This window comes from Ostrinia nubilalis, chromosome 17 (genome assembly GCF_963855985.1).
Source record: "Ostrinia nubilalis chromosome 17, ilOstNubi1.1, whole genome shotgun sequence".
Lineage (NCBI taxonomy): Eukaryota > Metazoa > Arthropoda > Insecta > Lepidoptera > Crambidae > Ostrinia > Ostrinia nubilalis.
In genome coordinates, this window is record NC_087104.1 from 10,636,787 (window position 1) to 10,657,693 (window position 20,907).

General features: G+C 40.8%; 3 protein-coding genes and 1 long non-coding RNA gene across 4 annotated transcripts; 2 read left to right on the plus strand and 2 right to left on the minus strand.

The window, feature by feature from the left end:
• The first annotated feature begins 58 nt into the window (after positions 1-58).
• Positions 59-17,972, plus strand: LOC135080049 (inhibitor of Bruton tyrosine kinase). The gene is made up of 15 exons (XM_063974724.1): positions 59-269; positions 648-1,046; positions 1,550-1,727; positions 2,262-2,479; positions 6,088-6,285; positions 6,847-7,083; positions 7,881-8,017; positions 9,162-9,296; positions 10,705-11,002; positions 11,561-11,683; positions 12,282-12,552; positions 13,196-13,370; positions 14,777-14,978; positions 16,248-17,471; positions 17,743-17,972. Exons 2-15 carry the CDS (start codon positions 882-884, stop codon positions 17,875-17,877), a joined length of 3,696 nt encoding a protein of 1,231 aa, XP_063830794.1. The 5' UTR covers positions 59-269; positions 648-881; the 3' UTR covers positions 17,878-17,972.
• Positions 2,972-4,182, plus strand: LOC135080053 (tetraspanin-1-like). Its single transcript, XM_063974731.1, has one exon. It carries the CDS (start codon positions 3,145-3,147, stop codon positions 4,159-4,161), a length of 1,017 nt encoding a protein of 338 aa, XP_063830801.1. The 5' UTR covers positions 2,972-3,144; the 3' UTR covers positions 4,162-4,182.
• On the minus strand, positions 9,868-10,522 carry LOC135080061 (uncharacterized). Its single transcript, XR_010258941.1, has 2 exons — positions 10,326-10,522; positions 9,868-10,150 (listed from the first exon to the last, which is right to left on the minus strand). It is a non-coding gene; the product is annotated as an uncharacterized LOC135080061 (long non-coding RNA).
• Positions 17,973-18,436: 464 nt separating the features above from the next.
• LOC135079731 (uncharacterized) lies at positions 18,437-18,982 on the minus strand. Its single transcript, XM_063974339.1, has one exon. It carries the CDS (start codon positions 18,884-18,886, stop codon positions 18,512-18,514), a length of 375 nt encoding a protein of 124 aa, XP_063830409.1. The 5' UTR covers positions 18,887-18,982; the 3' UTR covers positions 18,437-18,511.
• Positions 18,983-20,907: the final 1,925 nt, after the last annotated feature.

Sequence of the window (20,907 nt, forward strand, 5' to 3'; positions counted from 1 at the left end):
CAAAGTTGTGTGTCTGTTTAACTATATTTTTCTTTGCCTCATATGGAAAATTGCGTAAATAAAAAAGTCAATCTGTCAGAAAAGTGGCAAAAAATTGGCTTGGATCGTCGCCGAATTTCGTAATTTTATGAAATTAAAAACAGTGGTAATTACGTGATATTTAGTTGCCCGTAGCGTATGTTTAATAATATAATTTATTTGAGGTGAACTATGGCTGCCTGCATCGTCTCCGAGAAGTATAATATTAAAACAGCTGTTTTCTTGTAAAGGTAACTAAATATCTGTTTTTTCATATTGAATTCCAATTAGAGGTATGCACGGTCAAAATACACGTTATATCTTATGCACCTAATAACCAATTGAAACGATTTTATGTATTTGCATATTTTTAAAAGGTAAACTTACTCAGTAATTTTAAAACAATGTTAGCAGAGGTCTTCCTCTAAAGTGTTCATCATACGGAATTTAATTAATTATGTGCAAGCTCAAAAGCTTCCAATATTCTCTCTCATCACGTATTTTTCACGTAAAAAGCATACTAATTTAATTTTTATTTATTTGCCTATTGGTTTGATAAGCATAATAAGGCAAAAGGACACTCTGTTAGGTGTCGTTAACTCGGAATAATACGTTTTAATTTGTTTCAGATCGCTCAAACAAAACTTATGTCTTGTTAAAGCACAACACGTAGCCCCTTTGGGGGCTACGAACTTTCTCTGTACAGTGCTTGCTATTATTAGTTTTATTGTTAAGAAGAGTCCAATCCACATATCTTGATACTATTTTTAACCACTACCTTTTAAGTATCTCATATTTACGTTAAAGAGAGTTCTATTTTTTTCTTATTAAATCGCAAAAATAAGTGATAATAATAAGCTACGATGAGTAAAAATAAGCCAGAAGTAGACTGCACCCGCCGCTGCAAGTCACGCAGTCACGGTCAAGCTCTCACAAGCGCAATTACCAAGAGGTCCGTCGGAGATGAAAAGCTCGCATGCTTTATACGGGCAACATGTGCCAACTTTAATAAGGCTTTCGATTTTGAGGTATGTGATCTTATTTATTATTCTTTTTCATATTATATCAATATCTAATTGTAGGATGTAACTCTTATCAGTTAACTAGTTGGTATACCTAGTACAAGCTCTGCATAGCTTGGAACTTTATAAATAAATACTATGACTGTGGGAAGAATTTGCATTTTTACACATATTATTCAATTTGTTTTTATGGCAAATCCTGTATTGTAACTACACTACTAAGCGTTCATTGAGTATTCTAAAGCTTTCAGCAAAAATTACCAATTCGAAATGCTATGCTGCCATCCACCTTTAAGCTCATAGCTGACTTGAAAAGGGAAAGGAAGGGATCAACACTGTATCGCCTTTCGCACGCGTTTTACTTACGCACACCGGTGCGTGTGCGTTGCAGTATGGAGTTTCATACAAATAATACTGACCGCCTCGAGTTGATACGGTTGCGATCCCTTAAATAAATGTGCGACGTCCTTATTACGTTAACGTAGGCGTTAAATTACTTTGTTTTACAGGGTCGCACCGCCCTTCACATGGCTGCGTCTCGCGGTCGCACGGTCCTCATGGACTGGCTTGTGCGACACTCTTCGGAGGCGTTCGCCAACGCCAAAGACCGCGAGTCAGGGTACACGCCCCTGCATAGGAGCATATTCTATGGGCAGATCACCGCTGCTGTCTCTTTGATGAAGATGGGTAAGTTTGATTGTCGTTTTTAAGCCAGACTTGGGTTGGGCATTTAAAAAAAGGAGGTGGTGATGGTCCATGTAAAGATAAGTCAGATAATCGCATCATCATCTCAGACATAGGACGTCCACTGCTGAACATAGGCCTCCCCCAATGCTCTCCATGTTGCTCAATTGGTAGCAGCCTGTGTCCAGCGCCTTCCTGCTACTTTTACGATGTCGTCGGTCCACCTCGTGGGTGTGGACGTCCCACGCTGCGTTTTCCAGATAATCTCAGTATGAGCTATTTGATATTTCTGAAAATCTAGCTAAGCTTGATTGTTTATTTCATGAGCCTCAGATAGATCAATATCGAATATCTTCATCTAATTTTTTGTGAAGAAAAACGATAGTGAATCAGCCAGCAATCTTTAAAAAATATTAGCCATCTATCCAAAGGAACAAGAATTGCCTCTCAGTCATAGTCAGCAGCAGTAAAATGTAGTAGCCATGGCTCTTAGGGTTCATTGTATTCAGTGTACCTAGTCTTTTACTCTTTCTCCAGGCGCGCTGACCGACATAGTAGACAAAGACGACTACAAAGCGATCGAGCACGCGATGCTCGACCGCCAGTATATGTACAAGCACGAGGGCTCGCAGCCGGCCGAGGCCTACGTGTGGGGCTCCAACTCCAACTACACACTTGGCACTGGGGCGCAACAGCAGAGGAACACCCCAGAACTGCTGGGAGCGTTTAGCCGGACCAATGTGTGCGTGAAACAGGTCAGTTCAACCTTCATTCATAGAGAATTGATATTTGTGTTGTTGTTGCGTATATGGATTTTTTTTAAAGATTAATAGTACTAATAATCCCGTCAGCCCCTCGTGGCAAGCTAAATATGCTTGTGTTACGAGTGGGCTCACCACAATAGTCGAGCGGCGGCGGGGACCGAACCCGCGTTCCTCGGAGTCGACCAGTCCGACCCCTTCACCGTTCGGCTATCGTGGCTTCAAAAATTTACAAAGCCAAAAGAAAATAAAGGGTGCCAAAGAGGTCTCCTTCTCAGCATAATATGTCGTTGCAAACTTTGCCACAACACTGGTTTTCGAGCAGGCGCCATTATGGCTCGTAAGTTAGGATTACATGTTAACGTGTAGAGATACCAGGCAACTGCTTTATGGTTGCCTGGAATTCCTTACATGTTTCCTAAACGTAACGTCAGGTTTTTAGTGGGCAGACAGGGCAAGAAAGCATTTTTCAGACGAAAAAAATGCTTCCTTAGTTCAGCCAAAAAAACATCTTCTAAACAAACTTCATGCTCGGAAATACCATAAATAAAACGCTACACAAAAAAATACAGCAGAATTCGTCAAATTCACTTGACAATATTTGTCAAACAAGAATTTTGCAATGATTTTTTAATTCGTTTTCCAATAACAATTTCAAAATGCATACAGTTGGCTTGCCGCGCACGTGTTTAGGATTCACGAATATATTTTTCTTTTTGATCGGATTCATTGGTGCCGTGATCTGCGTATGGTGTGTCATCAACACGCAGTTCTTTCAAGACGTGAACTATACGATCACAAAGAGTTCCCATGTGAACAGTATAGCGGAATTCGTCAATTTAAAGCTATGGGTGACCCCAATGACTACGGTGCTCATCATCCTAGCTGCCTTGACAATGATGACGTCCTGTTGCGGAATCCTTGGCGCAGGCTGCAAAGTCAAATGCGCGATCAAATCGTACATTTTCCTCGTAACCACCATCTCCTCAATCGCATTCTGGCTCTTCTTCATATCAGGAGTCTACAACATTTACACGAAGAACGAAAAGACTCGGCATTATTTAGAAAGGACCATCCAAACGAACTACGGGAAAGAGAACGACTTTATTACTTACTTCTGGGACTACATCATGATGAATTACGAATGCTGTGGCGTTAACAGTTACAGAGATTTCGCGAATTCGAACTGGCAGAAGAATAGCAGAAAGTTGTACCCTGTCGAGTGTTGTAAATTGGAAAATCGAACCGCACTTTTGCCTGTTTCTAAAGACTGCACGTTGAGGGTCGGTCCGGATATCGAGGGGTTCACAGAAACCGGTTGTTTTGACGTTCTGGGCAAAGCGTTGGGAAGAAACAAGGGGAAGATGATATTCTACGTTATTTTATTGGCTGTTTCCTATACTATTTTGATTCTGTTCGCGTATTGCATTATCAGAGGTGAGCCGTTGCTCGGTGCGATGGCTGGCGAATTCTCGTTTCTACCTTCGAAGGTGCACCAGAATCCGACCCCAATGGTTCCTGAGCAGTACGTTGAACAGTATGCGAAACCAAATGCTCCTTATGTAGAAGAACCCCCTAAGAAGATCGTGAGAGTAGTGTCGGCCGTGAATCCTTTTCAATCGTATAAGTTTACACCAAACGCGTACGCAGGTGACGGATACCCTCATCAAATGTAATCAATAAACTATTAATTCAAATTTGTTTTTGTTTTGTCTAGATTAACCTCTACAAAGTCCTTATCGGTCAAACGGGCCAATTTCGCGATAAAAATAATGAGGTTATTGATACTTGGCAACAAAAGACGAAATCAATTAGTTATAACTGTTTACTTAAAACACATAATTGATGATAGTAAGCAATCACTAAACAGAAGACACAACGCCAGAATTCATACTTAGGACTCGCATCAACATCATCTTTTAGTAGGGATACATAGGAATAGACTTGCCAGCTACAATACACTAAGTTTCAGAAGCTACTCCAAAGCATAAGCTACTTCGAAGCTCTTGAGGCTGGCAGAGCCAAGCCGCTATCATGCTCATTGTGCTCAGATTACTATTGCCATTTTTACCAAGAAAGTAGGTAAGCATACAATATGCTACTTTTGTCATCGGCGATTTAGCCGCTTTTTAGAAGCAGAATGTAGCGACCATACATTTCACACTGCACCCTTAAGAACTCCAAACGCGGCGATTGAGTCGCTTTTCGGAAGCTCGACAAAGCAGTCGCTAAATCGCGCGATTCCAATCCGGACGCATGAAGTTGCGAAATCGCGATGCTGCATCGATACAGTCAAGAACTGTATCTGGGGGCACGGCAGTGCCCCCACCAAGTCGAGCAAAAAAGCGGCACGGCCGTACCATCCTTTTCTCGAAGCAATTCAGGCCATTTTCGACCGCCTGTAACTTCGTTGTGGATAAAACTAGAAGGCTGAATTTTCATTAGCTATGCAGGCATTGTAAAGACACGGTATATTTAAAATTTCATTCAATTTGAACCAGTAGTTTAAGAATTATAACGGGTCAAAGTTACTTAATTTTGTCACTCACTGACTGACTCACTGACTCACTGACTCACCGATCATCAAAACTCTAAGGCACTTCTAGCAGACCTAGAAGCTTCAAATTTGGAATATAAGTAGTGTTTGGTGTATGAATCAAGGAAAAACTAAAATATTTGGGGGCACGGTAGTGCAACCGCCAAGTCGAGTAAAATTTTTCAATTTCGGTCCAGTTTTCTAGATACATAACTGCTGTCTACAAAATACAAAAAGAAATGATATTTGGGGGCACGGTAGTGCAACCGCCAAGTCGAGTAAAATTTTTCAATTTCGGTCCAGTTTTCTAGATACATAACTGCTGTCTACAAAATACAAAAAGAAATGAGATCCCATCAAAAACAATACTTGTCAAAAAAACCAAGTCTCGCAACTCAGTTGTTCTACGGTAAAAAGTTGTGAGATCCATGTAATACCAAGTCCAGGCCAGGAAATCTTTAACGTTTTACATAAATATATTGACTTGGCCATCGCATGAAAACACGTGTAAATTAAATTATTTAGTGCGATGGCCAAGTCAATAATTTATGTAAAACGTTAAAGATTTCCTGGCCTGGACTTGGTATTACATGGATCTCACAACTTTTTACCGTAGAACAACTGAGTTGCGAGACTTGGTTTTTTTGACAAGTATTGTTTTTGATGGGATCTACCTTTCTAGCCTCACCGTTTTGTCCCTATGTGTGCCTAGGCGAGTCCACAGCATAATGGGTGTGTTCGGGGGGCCGCACTTCCATCGCGCTGCAGCCGGCGCCTCTGAGGCTACTTATTATGCTTAGATTATTCCTATCAAGTACCATTGATACCAAAAAAGTAGTGCTAGTTCTTAGCTGTATCTCCTTTCTAGCGTCTCCGTTTTGTCTCTAGGTGTGCCTAGGCAAGTTCCACAGCATATGGGTGTGCTCGGGGGCCCTCATCGCGCTACAGCCGGGGCCTCTGAGGCTACTCATTATGCTAATATTATTATTAGGTACTATTACCATTTTACCAAAAAAGTAGTGTTCTTAGCTATATCTCCTTTCTAGCTTCGCCATTTTGTCCCTAGGTGTGCCTAGGCAAGTTCCACAGCATATGGGTGTGCTCGGGGGCCTCTGAGGGCGACGTGTGGTGCTGCGGCCAGACCGCGCGCGCCGGGGGCCCGCACTTCATCGCGCTGCAGCCGGCGCCTCTGAGGCTACCAGAACCGTGTGTCCAGGCCGCTATTACGCTCAACTCCACTGTGTTTCTGTTGGAGAGTGGGACGGTAAGTCACTCTTACAAGCTGGTTGAGTTAAATGCGCACCTCGCTGGAATGCGACTCTCTCTAGCACTCATTCTCCCCGCGTTCGTACCAGAGCGTCGTTGTGACGTCACGGCCGCCAAGTGCGCAGTTAACTCGACCGGGTTGTACATCTAACTATACCTTCCTATGGAGTGAATGGGTGTTTCCTGGGTAAAAAAGCATAGTTTGAATGAGTCCGTCAATTAACTTATCAAAAAATACCCGACAGCTATTTTTCGCTATATCAAATCAATGAAAATTGTCGGAGATAAAGCGCGGTAAAGCTCAAAAGTAAAGCACTGACCTCACTGCGTGGTAAAAAGTGTAGCACAGCGTGACGACGCGCAGAATTTCCAACGCACCAAAACTTCGTGATGGTTACTTGTCTTGGTTAATTGGCAAACAAAAATACACATGTCCAATAATTGACGGACTAAATGGTTTTTGAAAGTACCCAATTGTCGATTTTGTAAAATGCATCATAAGATTTTTATTAAAATAAATAAGCAATTTTTAATTACTTTTGTATCCATTCCTCCCCAGGTAATCCAATACACCCTGAACACCGGCGACAATGTCAGCCAATCGGCCGCCAAAACCCCAGCATTTATCAAGCTACCCTCTGTGAAGCCTCTTATCAAGCTATCCAACCCACGGGGCGTTTGCGCGGGGCGTTCGCACGCGGTTGTATGGAACATACGAGCGGTGTATACGTGGGGCGTCAATCTGGGGCAGCTGGGGCATCCGCAGGAAGATAAGGTCGTGCCGGCTCCTAAACGGGTATGTTATCTTCACCAAAATGGGATTAGCATTAAAAATGATAGACGAGATATGATCAAGCTGTCCTCTGTAAAGAAGCTTATGGGCCGTGCCCAACCCCCTGCATCCCCCCTATCCCCCCAGGATGTTAGGGGGGAGGGGGGTTACCCAAGCTGCTGATAAGCCCCCCGGCGTATTATCAGAGTAAATACAAATGAGTAGGTCATCTTCATAGAAACGCACCGAGCGCGGTTTGTATGTGGCGCACACTCTGACAAAATTTAGCGTTGATTAGCGGTGAGGTGCGCTGAATTTTGTCAGTGTGTGCGTGCGCGCCGCATACGTGTTGGCGCGCGCTCACATACAAACCGCGCTCGGGCGTTTCTATGAAGATGACCTACTCATTTGTATTTACTCTGGTATTATGGCCAGTCAGGGGCCAAGCCCCGCATGAAAAATTACCCTAGATACGCCAATGCCTAGCGTCAATGAGTTGTTTCAAATAAAAAGTTTCAAAATTATAAACTATACCTTACTTAGTTGGCATAATTATAAAAACATTCGAAAAGCGGGGTTACTCCCAAACACGTTATTCGAAGTTCCGAATGTTGCGATCCCTCTCTCGCAAGGAGAAATGTTTCGAATAACCAATCAGATTTCATTCTGCAATAACGAATGAATTCAGAATTAAATCTGATTGGTTATTCAAAACCCATCTCCACTCCGCTTCGTCTTGGTGGAAAACAGACCTAACGGAGTAGCCCATCTGACTTTGGTTTGATAGGGATGTGATACTCATCTATCGATATTGCCCCCAGGTGGCCATATCGATAAACAGCAGCGACGAGGCGGGCCTACAACTGGTGGCCGCTGCCGACGCCGCCACCGTGATCACTACTAGCCGCGGCGACGTGTATCTGCTACACAAGTATATGTGCAAGAAGATAGCCATCAAGTCAGTATAACCTTAATAGCACTGTTTGTTGATAGGAATAAGTTTCTTTTTTGGATGCCAGCTGATGTAGCTACTGCGATCACCACTACCCGAGGCGACGTGTATCTGCTGCTCAAATATGTGCATTGTGCAAGAAAATCGCTATCAAGGCAGTATAACCTGAATAGCACCATTTGATGATAGGAATTAGGTTGTTTTTAGAGTGCCAAAGGTTCCAGCGGGGACGCCGATCGCCATAAAATCAGTATAGAAAGAAAGAAACATTTATTGCCATGGACATAGGACATACAACAGTATAGCACTCTCTTGCAATAGAAATAAGGTTCTTTTTTGGATGCAAGCTGACGCGGCCACCGTGATCACAACTAGCCGCGGTGTGCAAGAAGATCGCTACCAAGTCAGTATAACCTGAATACCACTGTTTTGCAATAGGAATAAAGTTCTATTTAGGGTGCCGGCTGATGCGACCACGGTGCTGGCAACCAGTAGAGACGTCATAGCTCTTGCCTCGTGCAATAGATAGACGTCGTCTCTACTGGTCGTTAGTGCAAAAAGATTGAGATCAAGCCAGCATAACCTGAATAGCACCATTTGTTGATTGATAGCAATTAGGTTGTGTTTAGGGTGCCGGCTGGTGCGACCACGGCGCTAGCAACCAGTGAAGACGACGTCTTATCTATTGCCTCGTGCAAAATAACCTGAATAGCACCATTTGTTGATAGGAATTAGGTTGTTTTTAGAAGGCCAAAGGTTCCAGCAGGGATACCGATCGCCATAAAGTCAGTATATCACTCTTGCAATAAGAATAAGGTTCGTTTTTGGATGCCAGCTGACGCGGCCATGATCACAGCTAGCCGCGGTGTGCAAGAAGATCGCTATCAAGTCAGTATAACCTGAATAGCACTGTTTTGCAAAAGGAATATATATTTAGATCAAAAAGAAGATCAGCATCAAATCAGTACTAATAAGTCCCGTTTGGAAATGGAAATAAGGTTTAAAGCTCCGTACCCATAGTGTGCGTATGCGCACGAAGATCGCTACATACAACAGCGCCACGACACTTCAAGCTGTGCCGTCTTATGCAATTGCAATAGGGTTTATTATGCTCCAAAAATTTACTGATGTTCTTCTTGAACTATTCCAGGCAGATCAACTTACGGCAAGTGTGCGTGGAAGCGAAAGTGACCGAGCAGGGGGCGTATTCCCGAGTGACTGTACTACTCCTCACTAGCGTGGGACAACTGCTCATCTGGCAGGACACCACCAACACACTCACCAGGTAAAATCGTTTTAGATGTGATAAAATATGAGCACGTTTATTCCGATGGAATAAGGTTTAAAATGCTATGGCAATGTATAGTGGCGAACACGAACATAAAGTACCATTTTTGTAACACTTTTCATTCGATACTCTGTATCAGTTATAAAACACGAGATCTATGGTATGTGTCTCACCAACCAAATCCAACTTTCTCTCAGTGTCAGCTAATATGCTGCCCCAAAATAGTAGTGGTACAGTCAGCGTCAAATAGTTCGTCACACTCAAAGTAGCCGAGAAGTTCGCAACACGTCTTTATTACAATTGAAATAACGTTGTGTTATCAACTTTTTGGTCACTTTTGATGACACGAACTATTTGACGTTGAGTGTAAGTATTCGCTGGGTGCGAAGTACTAGGTGGGGGTAACATAATCTATCGCAGCGCTCATGGTGGTCAAAAGTAGAAATAATGTAAGCTCTGTCATCAGATGTATCTGTCAATGGCAAAGCGATTCTACATAATACATTTTAATATCATTAATTAATCGCATGAAAAGGGTCCTACTGGGAACTTAAATAAAAGAGTGGACTGTATTTCGATAGGGCTGGTTTAATAGCCGTTTACAATTTGGAAATAACTAGACTATACAACGTGGTAGTACAAAAATGAGTTACAGTAGTTGTTGTGCACAAATGTTTGCCTTATGATGAGAGCGTGAATTATTGAACTCTGCCCTTGTTTTGTTCTCAATTCTTCTACATCTCGGACTTGTCCAGCCAATACCAACAACTTTCCTTTAAATACGGTTTGTGGTTGGAATTTGATATTGTAACACTCACAAATCAGGTCTTCAAAACAATACTCATTTCGATCTGAAAACGATATTTAATTTATTACTAGCGATACAGGAACATTTAAATACATTTACTGTTATATAATGAAACCGTTAAAGTAGCTTTTTCTTTTTGTTTTACTGTAAAACTACAACTATAAATAAAGTAAACAAACCCTGACACAATCAAAATTAAACACACTTTTTGGACTTACCTCATTTGATTTGAATGACCAAAATGATTTCAAAACCTTTTTTCCACCCAAATCGTGGTATCACAACAATTTATTAGTCGAAAATATTTGTTATTTTTTCATTTCGATATTTTTTCACAAATATACGACCTAAATGTCAATGTGACAGAGCCCACAAAGTTGTGGACGCTAGTTGGCGCTGTAATCGTGCACAGAGCCAATAGCTTGCCTTATTAGGATGCGATTGAACTCTTCAAACTAATATTTTAAATATGAACATCAGATCGTATTATAATGTGCAATTTAGTATTAAATAAATTTTTTTTTTACTATATAACTGGTTTAAAAAATATATAATTTTTTTATTTCACATTTTTTAAATACATAATTTCATTTTCAGATGCGTATTCGGCCTCAGCCACCAAACTGAGATCTCTCAAGTGGCTCTCACCCACGATTTCGTTTATTTCACCACCAAATACGGGGAGGCGTTCGTCGGCACAATCTCTCGTAGAGCCCCGCCCACTCAGCCGCAGCCAATCAGGAGAGAGAAAGAGCGAGACAGCAACAAGCCGGCGCTTGTGAAGTTTCTGGAGAAGGACGACTGTACAGCTGTCAGGATTGTTAAGATACCGAACGTGCATCGCGCTGTGTCGATATCGGTGGATAGTGAGGGGCTAAACTTCGCGTGTTTGCAGGTATTTATTGTGTAGCTTGCGTAAAATTAATTAATGTATGTACCTAAATGTTAAATGTTGAATAAAGTACCTCGTTCGTTCGTTCGTTTCAGCCAAATGACGTCCACTGCTGGACAAAGGCCTCCCCCAAGGTTTTCCACAATGAACGGTCCTGCGCTGCCCGCATCCAGGCTCTTCCCGCGACCTTTACCAGATCGTCGGTCCACCTAGTAGGAGGCCTGCCCACGCTACGTTTTCCAGCCCGTGGTCGCCACTCGAATAAAGTACCTACTTCTATGCTATTCTATTCTATTCTACTAGCATTTTCCTGTGGTTCGTACGTACACACTCATTAATGTTGTTATGCTAAGATGAAAATCAATACATATAAAACCAAACATATAATACCGTAATGGAAATTGTTTGAAAGAATTAAAAAATGTCCTAATAAAGTAGTTAGACTTCATCGTCTGATCATTTTTAGTCTACACAGCATGAGAACAACTTACTTAAAGATGAGCTAAATTTAAATCTTGTCATGTTTCTACTATGTAAGATAATCAAATAACAATATTTCAGATAAAACCAACGTGCGGTCTAAGATCGCTGCCGTATTTGTCTCCATCTTGTCTTTCGAAACACATGGAATCTCTGATGGAATCTGCCTCCGATGACGATCTACTACATGATGTTATATTTAAGGTAAAATAATTACACACATAATTATTTTTCTATAATTAAAAAAAACAAAATTGTAAAAACTTTCGGAGATAAAACTCAAAGCGCTTTTACACAGAGTTTGGAGATGTTTTCCCACTTCCTCGTAAAGTATATTTAGGACTAAGGCCCAGAACAGACGGTGAAACGCTACTGCAACGAAACTGCAACTGCTAGTTACTTTTGAGTTGCATCTAAGTTTCTGCCATAGCGTCCGTTTCAAACTGGTCGCGTCATGTGTGCAACTCAAAAGTAACTAGTAGTTGCAGTTTCGTTGCAGTTGCGTTTCACCTTCTGTTCTGGGCCTAACCTGTCGTCTGAAATCTGTCGAAATACTATGGCTCATTCATTTTCATTGGTGAGGAACCATTTTCACTAGTCCATCGCGGTTTTCGAGAAAACTTTCAACACACTTTTCCTTTGACAGTTGCATAATAGAGATTGTCTTTGATCAGTCGTTGCTTCCAATTATCGACAATGAAATGTAAATGCACTATAAACTTGAACTTTATTTCGTTATATGAAACTTAATCAGTCTTTTGTCAAACTGGTCCCTAACCACGATTTGCCTAACCTTCACCAGGTCGGCACAAAACTATACCCTGCGCACATATACATAGCGGCGTCATCGAGCGAGCTCCTCTACAATATGTACCGGGCGGTATACATGCCAGGGGACATACCAACCATTACCCTGGACAACATCCACCCGGATGTCTTCGTGAGAATCCTCCGGTATATGTACACCGGGACCTGTGACGTCACGGAATTGGGCCCGTGTGGATTGAAACTGCGCAAGGAGGATTTGCCCGTAAAGAAAGAGAAAGAAGAAGAAGAGGTGTTTGAGTTGATTGGTGAGTTCTTTAGTGTTCCTCTTATATGGAGGCTTCCGGCGACTGGGACCGCAAATAACTAGGACCGCGGTCCCAGTCGCCGGATCCATAAAAAAAAAATTTGCTTCCGGCGACTGGGACCACTCATAGATAACTTAAAAGAAAATATTATTCAATCCAAAATCGGTACAGTACTAAAATCCATGAGTATTGAGTAGTCCCAGTCGTTTACGCATCCGGCGACTGGGACCGCGGTCCCAGTTAATTGCGGTCCCAGTTGACGGAATCCTCTTTATATGAGATTATCTCTATCTATCTCTGTCTCTTAAACTATGACAATTATGCTTTTCGCACTATTGTAAAGTGCTAATAATCAAACACTATTCGTAAAATTTATTGGTCTTAACTTTAAATCGACTATTTTTAAATTGTGTATGAAAGCTAGCTCATTTTCCTTTATTTGCTATATTATTCGATTTTCAACTAATTTTTAATATTTGGATAATGTTAGCACGTGGTGTCCAATCCATTTTTTTTTTGTAACTTTTTGAGTTGTCACACTATTTGCGACACGTTTTATACTAATTTTATTTTAGGCTCATTCCGTAATACTTAGCGTAGAAACCATTCGCAAACACTAACCAAAACACATCTTTTCATACAGACAACGCAGCGCAATTATCAGCGTTCGAAGCGTACAGGAACCTAAACAGGAGAAACCGCGGCCGCCGCAGCGACGAGTCACCTCGACTCGGCCTGTGTGACCCCGTGAAGTTAGTACAAGCCTCCGCCAAGAAACTGCAAGTCATGGCGCTACACAAACTGCTCGATAGATACTAGTAAGTATTACCAGGCCTGTTCATTTCCGATGCACGATGGCCCACCTACAGGATACTATTCGACAAGGTCTCACATACGAGCGAACATTGAATCACGCACGCGTATTCTTGTGTATGATGGAAGAAAATAAAGAAAATGGTGTACTAAATACTGTGCAGTATTTAACTGCCTAAATAGTAATAAAAACACAGAATGTACTTTTTTAAGTTGCCTCAAGACACTGAGAGGTAAATAAGTAGTTAATATTATTCATGATAATTCATGCTAAATCATGTATTTCCTCCGCCATTTTCCGCAGTTTGGCACCTCACGTCACATCATTTTACCGAAGTCAGCCCTATAGCTTCTGTACGTAGTACTTATTAATATTCTGTGGTATTACTCTGTTGCTCTCCCATCACTATAGCGGGGTCACAAAGGCCATGTCATGGCGACATGGCCTCTATGACCCCGTAAAGCTGGTACAAGCCTCAGCCAAGCGGCTGCAAGTCATGGCGCTGCACAAACTGCTCGATAGATACTAGTAAGTGTACTCTATTGCATGGTTTCCCATTTTTTTTTTTGCCAAGGAACCCTAATTGATTATACTTTTCCTAGCGAAACCCCCGTACTACTCCGCCCGCACGCCCTGCCCCTCCCTTGTGCGTAAACAAGTCGGTGCGAGCGAACAACGTCGGTCACGAAACGTGGGATAATATTTTTTACGGAACCCTTGCGGCCTTTCCACGGAACCCCAGGGTTCCGCGAACCACCATTCGGGAACCGCTTCTCTATTGCACTTCCATTAGTATAGTGTCCTCGACATGGCCTCTGTGACCCCGTGAAGCTGGTACAAGCCTCAGCAAAAAGGCTGCAAGTCATGGCGCTGCACAAACTGCTCGACAGATACTAGTAAGTGTACTCTCTTGCACTCCCATTGCTATAGCAGCCGCGACGTGGTCTCTGTGACCCCGTGAAGCTGGTACAAGCCTCAGCAAAAAGGCTGCAAGTCATGGCGCTGCACAAACTGCTCGATAGATACTAGTAAGTGTACTCTGTTGCACTCCCATCACTAAAGCCGCCATGACATAGCCTCTAAAACCCCGTGAAGCTGGTGTAGGCATACTCCAAGCGCCTGCATATCATGGCCCTGCATAAACTGCTTGACTTTTTGTTCCACTAATATCTGCTGTAATAAAAAGTCACACTAATATTGGTCTTATTTGAAATAAATGACGTAAAATTTAGAATAAAAATAAAATATTTTTTGTCTCTAGAAGCTTTCTTTCTTTCTTTCTATTCTCTCTGTAAAAGCTAGATTGCCATTGTTTGCAAATGCTTGCAAAATAAGGAACACTTACACAGATATTGTATTCACAAACTTATAGCCACCTCCAAATTTTTAGCTAACTAAATATTTTTCTAGTTACAGGGACGGCTCAGTGCACCTAAAAGACTCAGCCTTACTCTCTCAAACACCGCCTCAGTGCTGGGACCGCACCGCCTTCCCGGAGCTGATCAACACCAACGTGTGCTCCAAAGATGGCGTCCTGATACCCGCACATAAGTGTGTACTGGCCGCGAGGCTGGAGTACTTTAATGGGATGTTCATGCATTCTTGGACGGAGGTTAGTAACACATAAAATCTTTCTTTTTCACCAGGATTTGACAATGAACGTAAAAAAGATATGAAAACGGTTCTTTAAATGCACCCTGGAACCTGGAGCAATGTATTATTGTGTTGTGTATAAGTAAAGTTATATATGCCATTTAAATAATTGTAGATGATGTTTTTTGATTATTTGCATGAAGACTGCTTACTTTTGATTAAAAAGGTAAAAATGCAAATTAGACCACTATCGATCTTCACCAACTGAGGTCACAATAATAAACCACTATGGTCGTTCGTTCGAAATACTTTTCCACGAATTTCATAATGTTATTGAACCGAGAAGATTCGAAATATGGTGGTGATTAGAATATTATAGCCTGACCAGGAACATAAAAACCCTGGCATAGAGGCGCTTCAATTGCATTTGATAGTGCAACACTGGGTACAGTCGTACCTGTATTAAATTAATAGGCTAACTTTATGTATCAGGATTCAGGATTATAGGCTTATTTAATATTTTCATAAATTAACAAAAACGTATTATATTATAGGTAAACTGGTTTAAATAAATTAAATGAAACCATCAATCGAGCAAGTAGGATTTTATTATTATTCATAAATAATCAAATTCTGAACTTGAATATTCAACTACAATGTCTGCTCATGAACGCTTCAAACTCTGTACTTCTTTCCCAATTCCATAATATTCAATACTTACAAAGTGACAAAAAACTTTAAAATAGGTAGTTGAAACAAACCACAGCTAATTTTCATAGTTGACTGTACTATACGATAAACATGTCAGTCAATTTGACAACCTTTGTCGGAAACATTATTCAATGAAAATATTGTCCGAACCCTTAGTATTTCTCTTCGACAAATACTTTAACACATTGTGAACCACTTTTCTTTCACGACTATAAAAAGATTTAAGCAATTTAATTCACAAAATCAATTGCGCACATTTAAAATAAAGTTTGTTTACACTTTGACAGCAATAGATTGACATGCAAGGTGACATGTCAATGAAGTTTTCCGTTACTGTTGCCATCACAGATATCTGTGGTTGCCATTAAAAGAAATTAGTACCATTAATTTTCCGCAACATGGCGAGGGTTTTTATGTTCCTGGTCAGGCTATAATTACCTACACTAATTTCGACTCTGTCTCCTGAAAATCGGATTACGCACTAATTCAAAGAGGTACGATCTCGATGCGAGCGTCACACTTACAACCACACGTCATTAAAGTACATTTATAAAAAATATACATCCTATTGTTCCAGAGCAAACAACTATCAACGGTGACACTCCCAATAAACCACGGGATACTCCTCCCAGTCATTAACTTCCTATACACCGACACGTGTCCCGAAGTTGAAAACTCTGAGAGCATCGACTTTATCTGCAGCATGCTAATAATCGCCGACCAGCTGTTCATAACACGCCTTAGGGAAATGTGCGAGGTGGCACTATCAAACGTCATCACACTCAAAAACTGCGCCGAACTCTGCCAATTCGCTCACACGTACAACGCCGCCCAACTCAAACAATGCTGCATGGAATTCATATCGTTAAACCTCTGCAGTGTCCTCGAAAACAAAATACTTGAAGTAGTCGAAGAAACCCTACTCAATGATATATCTAAATACTACTGCAGATTCAACCCAATAATGTCTTCGAGAATCATTACGCCGTTTTTTAACGCCCCAAGCGACGAAACTATTGAAGAGATCGCTACTAATTATCCAATTAACTTAGAACACACCAACGAAGAGATGAAAAAAGATGAAACCGTAGTAGAAGTTACTAAGAAGAAACCCAAGAAAATAGAATACACAGAAAGCGAAAAAGCACGAATGAGATACGAATCCGTGAGCTCAGTGTCGTCATTAGATCTATCCAATATGTCCGGCGATATTACACTGTCGTTGAAAAATATATCAAAGGAGACAGAGAAAACTCCTCGCGATAAGCAGGAAAAGTGGATAGAAGTACCGTCAGCTCAGCAAAAGCAACTCAAAGTTGTTCAAGCGAGACTCAAAGCGGTCGGAAACGCTTCCGATATCTTGAACGAACCACCTGCCGAGCAATTTGTGAAGTTGACAAAAAATAACTCTTTCAGTGCCATAGCTCGTTCTAGCAGCGCAGACAATAATTCACCTACCACTTCTCGTATGTCTATTTCGCCCAACGATTCGCCTATTGCGGAGATGGCGCGGAGTCCACAGGGCAACCTAGTTATAAGTCACATTGGACCAAAACTGTCGCAGAAACAGAGGAAAAAGTTGGCGATGCAAGGGAACTTAGAAGACAACTTTGCAAATAAGTTGAATGTAGATACGACTCCAGAAAAACCAAAAAATCCTTGGAAAATCTGTGAACCACCTACAGCCAGTAGCAGCCCAAACAGGCCGAAAACAATGGAGTTCAACCAAATTTTGACCGATCAGAAGAAGCAAAAGGAGGATTCCTCTAGAATTATGACTAAACCACTAACATTGACACAGGTAAGTGTTTTTACTTCTAATCTTCTACCTACAAATAAATACCAAATTACAAACAATACTTTTAAATTTTTGTTAATTTTACAATATTTTTTTTAACTAAAAAAAATTGTTTTTCAATATACTGAGTTTAATGGAAAAGTTAGCAACAGTGTATCACTGACTTCAGTTAATTATTCAAACAGTTGTGTTTTTATATCATTGTATGTTTATTAATCAAAGCATTTTCATTGGTATGTAGAAATCCTAGTAACCATTATTAATTATTCCGCAGCTGGAAGATAAAGCCATAGAGGACCTGGAAAGATTCTACAACATCCACGAAATTGATGACGAACTCATCACAGTTCGACGTATTGAGCTTCAAGTGGCCTCGCCACAATGGATCCACACTGCCCCCAAGTGTTAAAACTTAACGTGCTATATTTTATTTGTATATTATCATGACTAATATATTATTTTGTTGTTGATGTGATGTCAAAATAAATACTTTTTTGAATGAAATTTGAATTTCTATTAGATTAATGATTAACATTTAATTTTATGTTTTTGTTACAGTGTCTTTTTACAACTTAAATACTGACTTACACTTCAACCTGAATGAAAAGCGGTTTTATCTAATAAAAATATGAAAAAAAGTATCATTAGTCAGGATTGGCAAACATTTTGTAGGCTGATGCAAAAATAAACTTCTGGGGATATTTTATGATTGATCTCAGTAAGACTAGGCGCAGACCACCGATGTTAGTTGGCCCGATTTTAAATTGAATTAAGATTCGGTCAAATCGAATCGGTGTAATGTGCGAACTTCCATACATGCCCATACTGATCAACTGCCCGACTAAACTATCAGCCGACAAAAAATCGATGGTCTGCGCCTATGCTAAAAAAACAGTTCATAAAACAAAATATTAATTCTTCTTAGCTACACAAACTTTTTATAGGGAGGAATAAGAATAACAACACGATTAAATTTGAGGATAATTTATTACATAAATACAAACTATTTAAAGGCAACTAATGTAATCCTATCTGCAACAAACTTACTTTCTTGGGGGAAATTGTCTTAAAAGTTGGTTCATCTGTCTATGAGTTAAGGTCTTTTCCCCTGGGACGAGTATTCCCTTCCTGCCTTGTTCTCTCTGGAGTTTTAGTCTCTCATTGTAATCATTGTAGCAGGTTTGAAAGGCAGACACCTCCTTCAAACATTCTTGCTGATTGAACTCACTTTTCTTAAAACACGCAAACAACACAGCCATTTCTTGCATACAAGCCGCTTCTTTTGATCTATCCCCTTTTCCAGATACAAATTTTCTCAACTCTAGGGGTAAGAGCATTTTAAATGGAACTGGCTCTACTTGCGGTCTCCTCGCATTTGTCCTGTTTGGGGCGGAAGATAGAACCTGAGTCAACCTCATTTTTATGAGATTTTATTTAATTTTGTGTAATTTTCTACTATTTTGTTTTTTGCGATTTCCAAAAGTGAGGTTAGAAAATTTTGACATTGACAGTTAGTGATTTGACACTTTGTTTTTTTTATGATATGTCATTTTAAACAAAGATATCTGAAATTATATTTTGGGTTTTAGAAATAATCAACCCACTGATCAGAGAAATATTGTGTCAAGATCTGTGAGATATTGATAACAGATTTGTACAAATGTTTTGATACCGGTTAACGGTCATTCTCCGGATCTGGATTATTTTGTTGATTACCCCGACCTTTTTTATTTTTGAATTTAGAGTAAGTTTAGGTAAAACATTTCAAAATAGACATTATTACGAGCATATTTTTTATATTGGCCCATCTGTAGCAAGCAGGAATAAAAAGTTATGCGACATCAAAATTTTCATGGTCGGGGTAATCAAAGTTGGGAGTCAGAGTAACCAAAAATAAAACAAAATATTTTATTTTCTAAGGTTTTTTTTATGTTATGGTAAAATACATGTTATTATAACTAGCCATTTGTTATTTTGATGTATAAACGACAATATTGTAAAGTTTCAACAAAATCTGTTAAGTAGTTGTTGCGTAAAAGAGTAAAAAACATACATATACATTATACATATAATATTAGTGACTCAATGTCCTATGTCTCCTATATGGGACAGAAGGCGTCCACAACAGTCCTCCATCGCATTCGGTCTTGAGCTTCGTGTTTGATCTCGCTCCAAGTCTTAACAGTGCGCCGCTATGTTTTTTTGGCGCGACCACGATTGCATTTTCCCTGGGGGTTCCAATCTAGAGCCTGCTTGGGGATGTGATCGGGGTCCCTTCGGAGAGTGTGGCCTATCCAGTTCCACTTGCAGCGTTTATTCTGCTGAAAGATCGGTATTTCGTGGCAGCGTTCCAAAAGTTCGTTGTTTGAAGATTTTGGAGAATTCGACGAAGACAGCGGCTGAAGAAGATCTGCAGCTGGTGCGAGATAACCTTAGTGACCTTCCGCGTTTCACGCCCATAGAGCAGAACTGGTTTGACGTTGGACCCGAATATTTTGATCTTGCTTGGGTCAATTTCCGTGACTGCCATACGGCTCGAAGTTGTGCGAAGGTAGCTCTGGCCTTGGAAATGCGCGAAGTGATGTCCTCTTCGGTACCTCCAGGCTCTGAAACGATGCTCCCGAGGTAAGTGAAATTGTGGACTCGTTGGACATCCTCTGCACCAACGGTGTGCAATTCCTCACTCCCGATCGCATCTCTTGGGTCTTCCGGTACTGATACCCTTGCTTTACCCTTTTTTCGGCACAATAATTAGAAGCCCCTTATGCCAGTCGTCTGGGAGTTCCTCTTCCATCCAGATGTTTTCGAAGACAGGTGTCAGGACGTTAACGGCGGAGTTTACATCGGCTTACAGTATTTCAGCGATGATAAGGTCGAGTCCAGGGGTCTTGCCAATTTTGAGGGATAATAATATTATGTATTAATAGGAGATAGGATTTCATTTTAGTAAAGGGTAATTTTGCTTATTTAACGTTATTTAGTTAATCATTCATTAGTAAAATTACAGTATTATTGATTACTCGGTGACAAAAGTCGGGGTAATCAAGGTCGGGGTAATAAAAAAATTAAGGTTTATCCTGAGCCCTGCCCAATCTGTAAGTTGAATCCCATATGTTTTAATACACAAAAATGCGGTTACATGGACCATTATTCCTGTACATTCTCAAGAACTTTCCATGTAAAGAAACCTAAAATAACAGGATAGAGTAAATCAATCGTCACTGAACCAAGGTCGGGGTAATCATACTCTTATCTCGATAACTCCGAAATCCTGCGACGAGTTGCATTACCGATCACCTCGGCACGCAGGCCACCACTAAAGGTTCACGGGGGAGGATAGAGCTCGTTTCTAAATTGCGTAGCTAGGGACGTAGGCGCACATTAGTGACGTGTCGGGGTAATCACGGTTAACGCCTGGACACAACTTCAAATAGTTATT

What these genes read in the sequence shown, in the direction of transcription:
- LOC135080049 (XM_063974724.1), top strand. Translation starts at nt 882, where the DNA reads ATGAGTAAAAATAAGCCAGAAGTAGACTGCACCCGCCGCTGCAAGTCA. An exon ending in TGTCTCTTTGATGAAGATGG is followed by an intron (nt 1,728 to 2,261) that starts GTAAGTTTGATT and finishes CTCTTTCTCCAG; the next exon opens with GCGCGCTGACCGACATAGTA. An exon ending in AACCACTAACATTGACACAG is followed by an intron (nt 17,472 to 17,742) that starts GTAAGTGTTTTT and finishes ATTATTCCGCAG; the next exon opens with CTGGAAGATAAAGCCATAGA.
- LOC135080053 (XM_063974731.1), top strand. Translation starts at nt 3,145, where the DNA reads ATGCATACAGTTGGCTTGCCGCGCACGTGTTTAGGATTCACGAATATA.
- LOC135079731 (XM_063974339.1), bottom strand. Translation starts at nt 18,886, where the DNA reads ATGAGGTTGACTCAGGTTCTATCTTCCGCCCCAAACAGGACAAATGCG.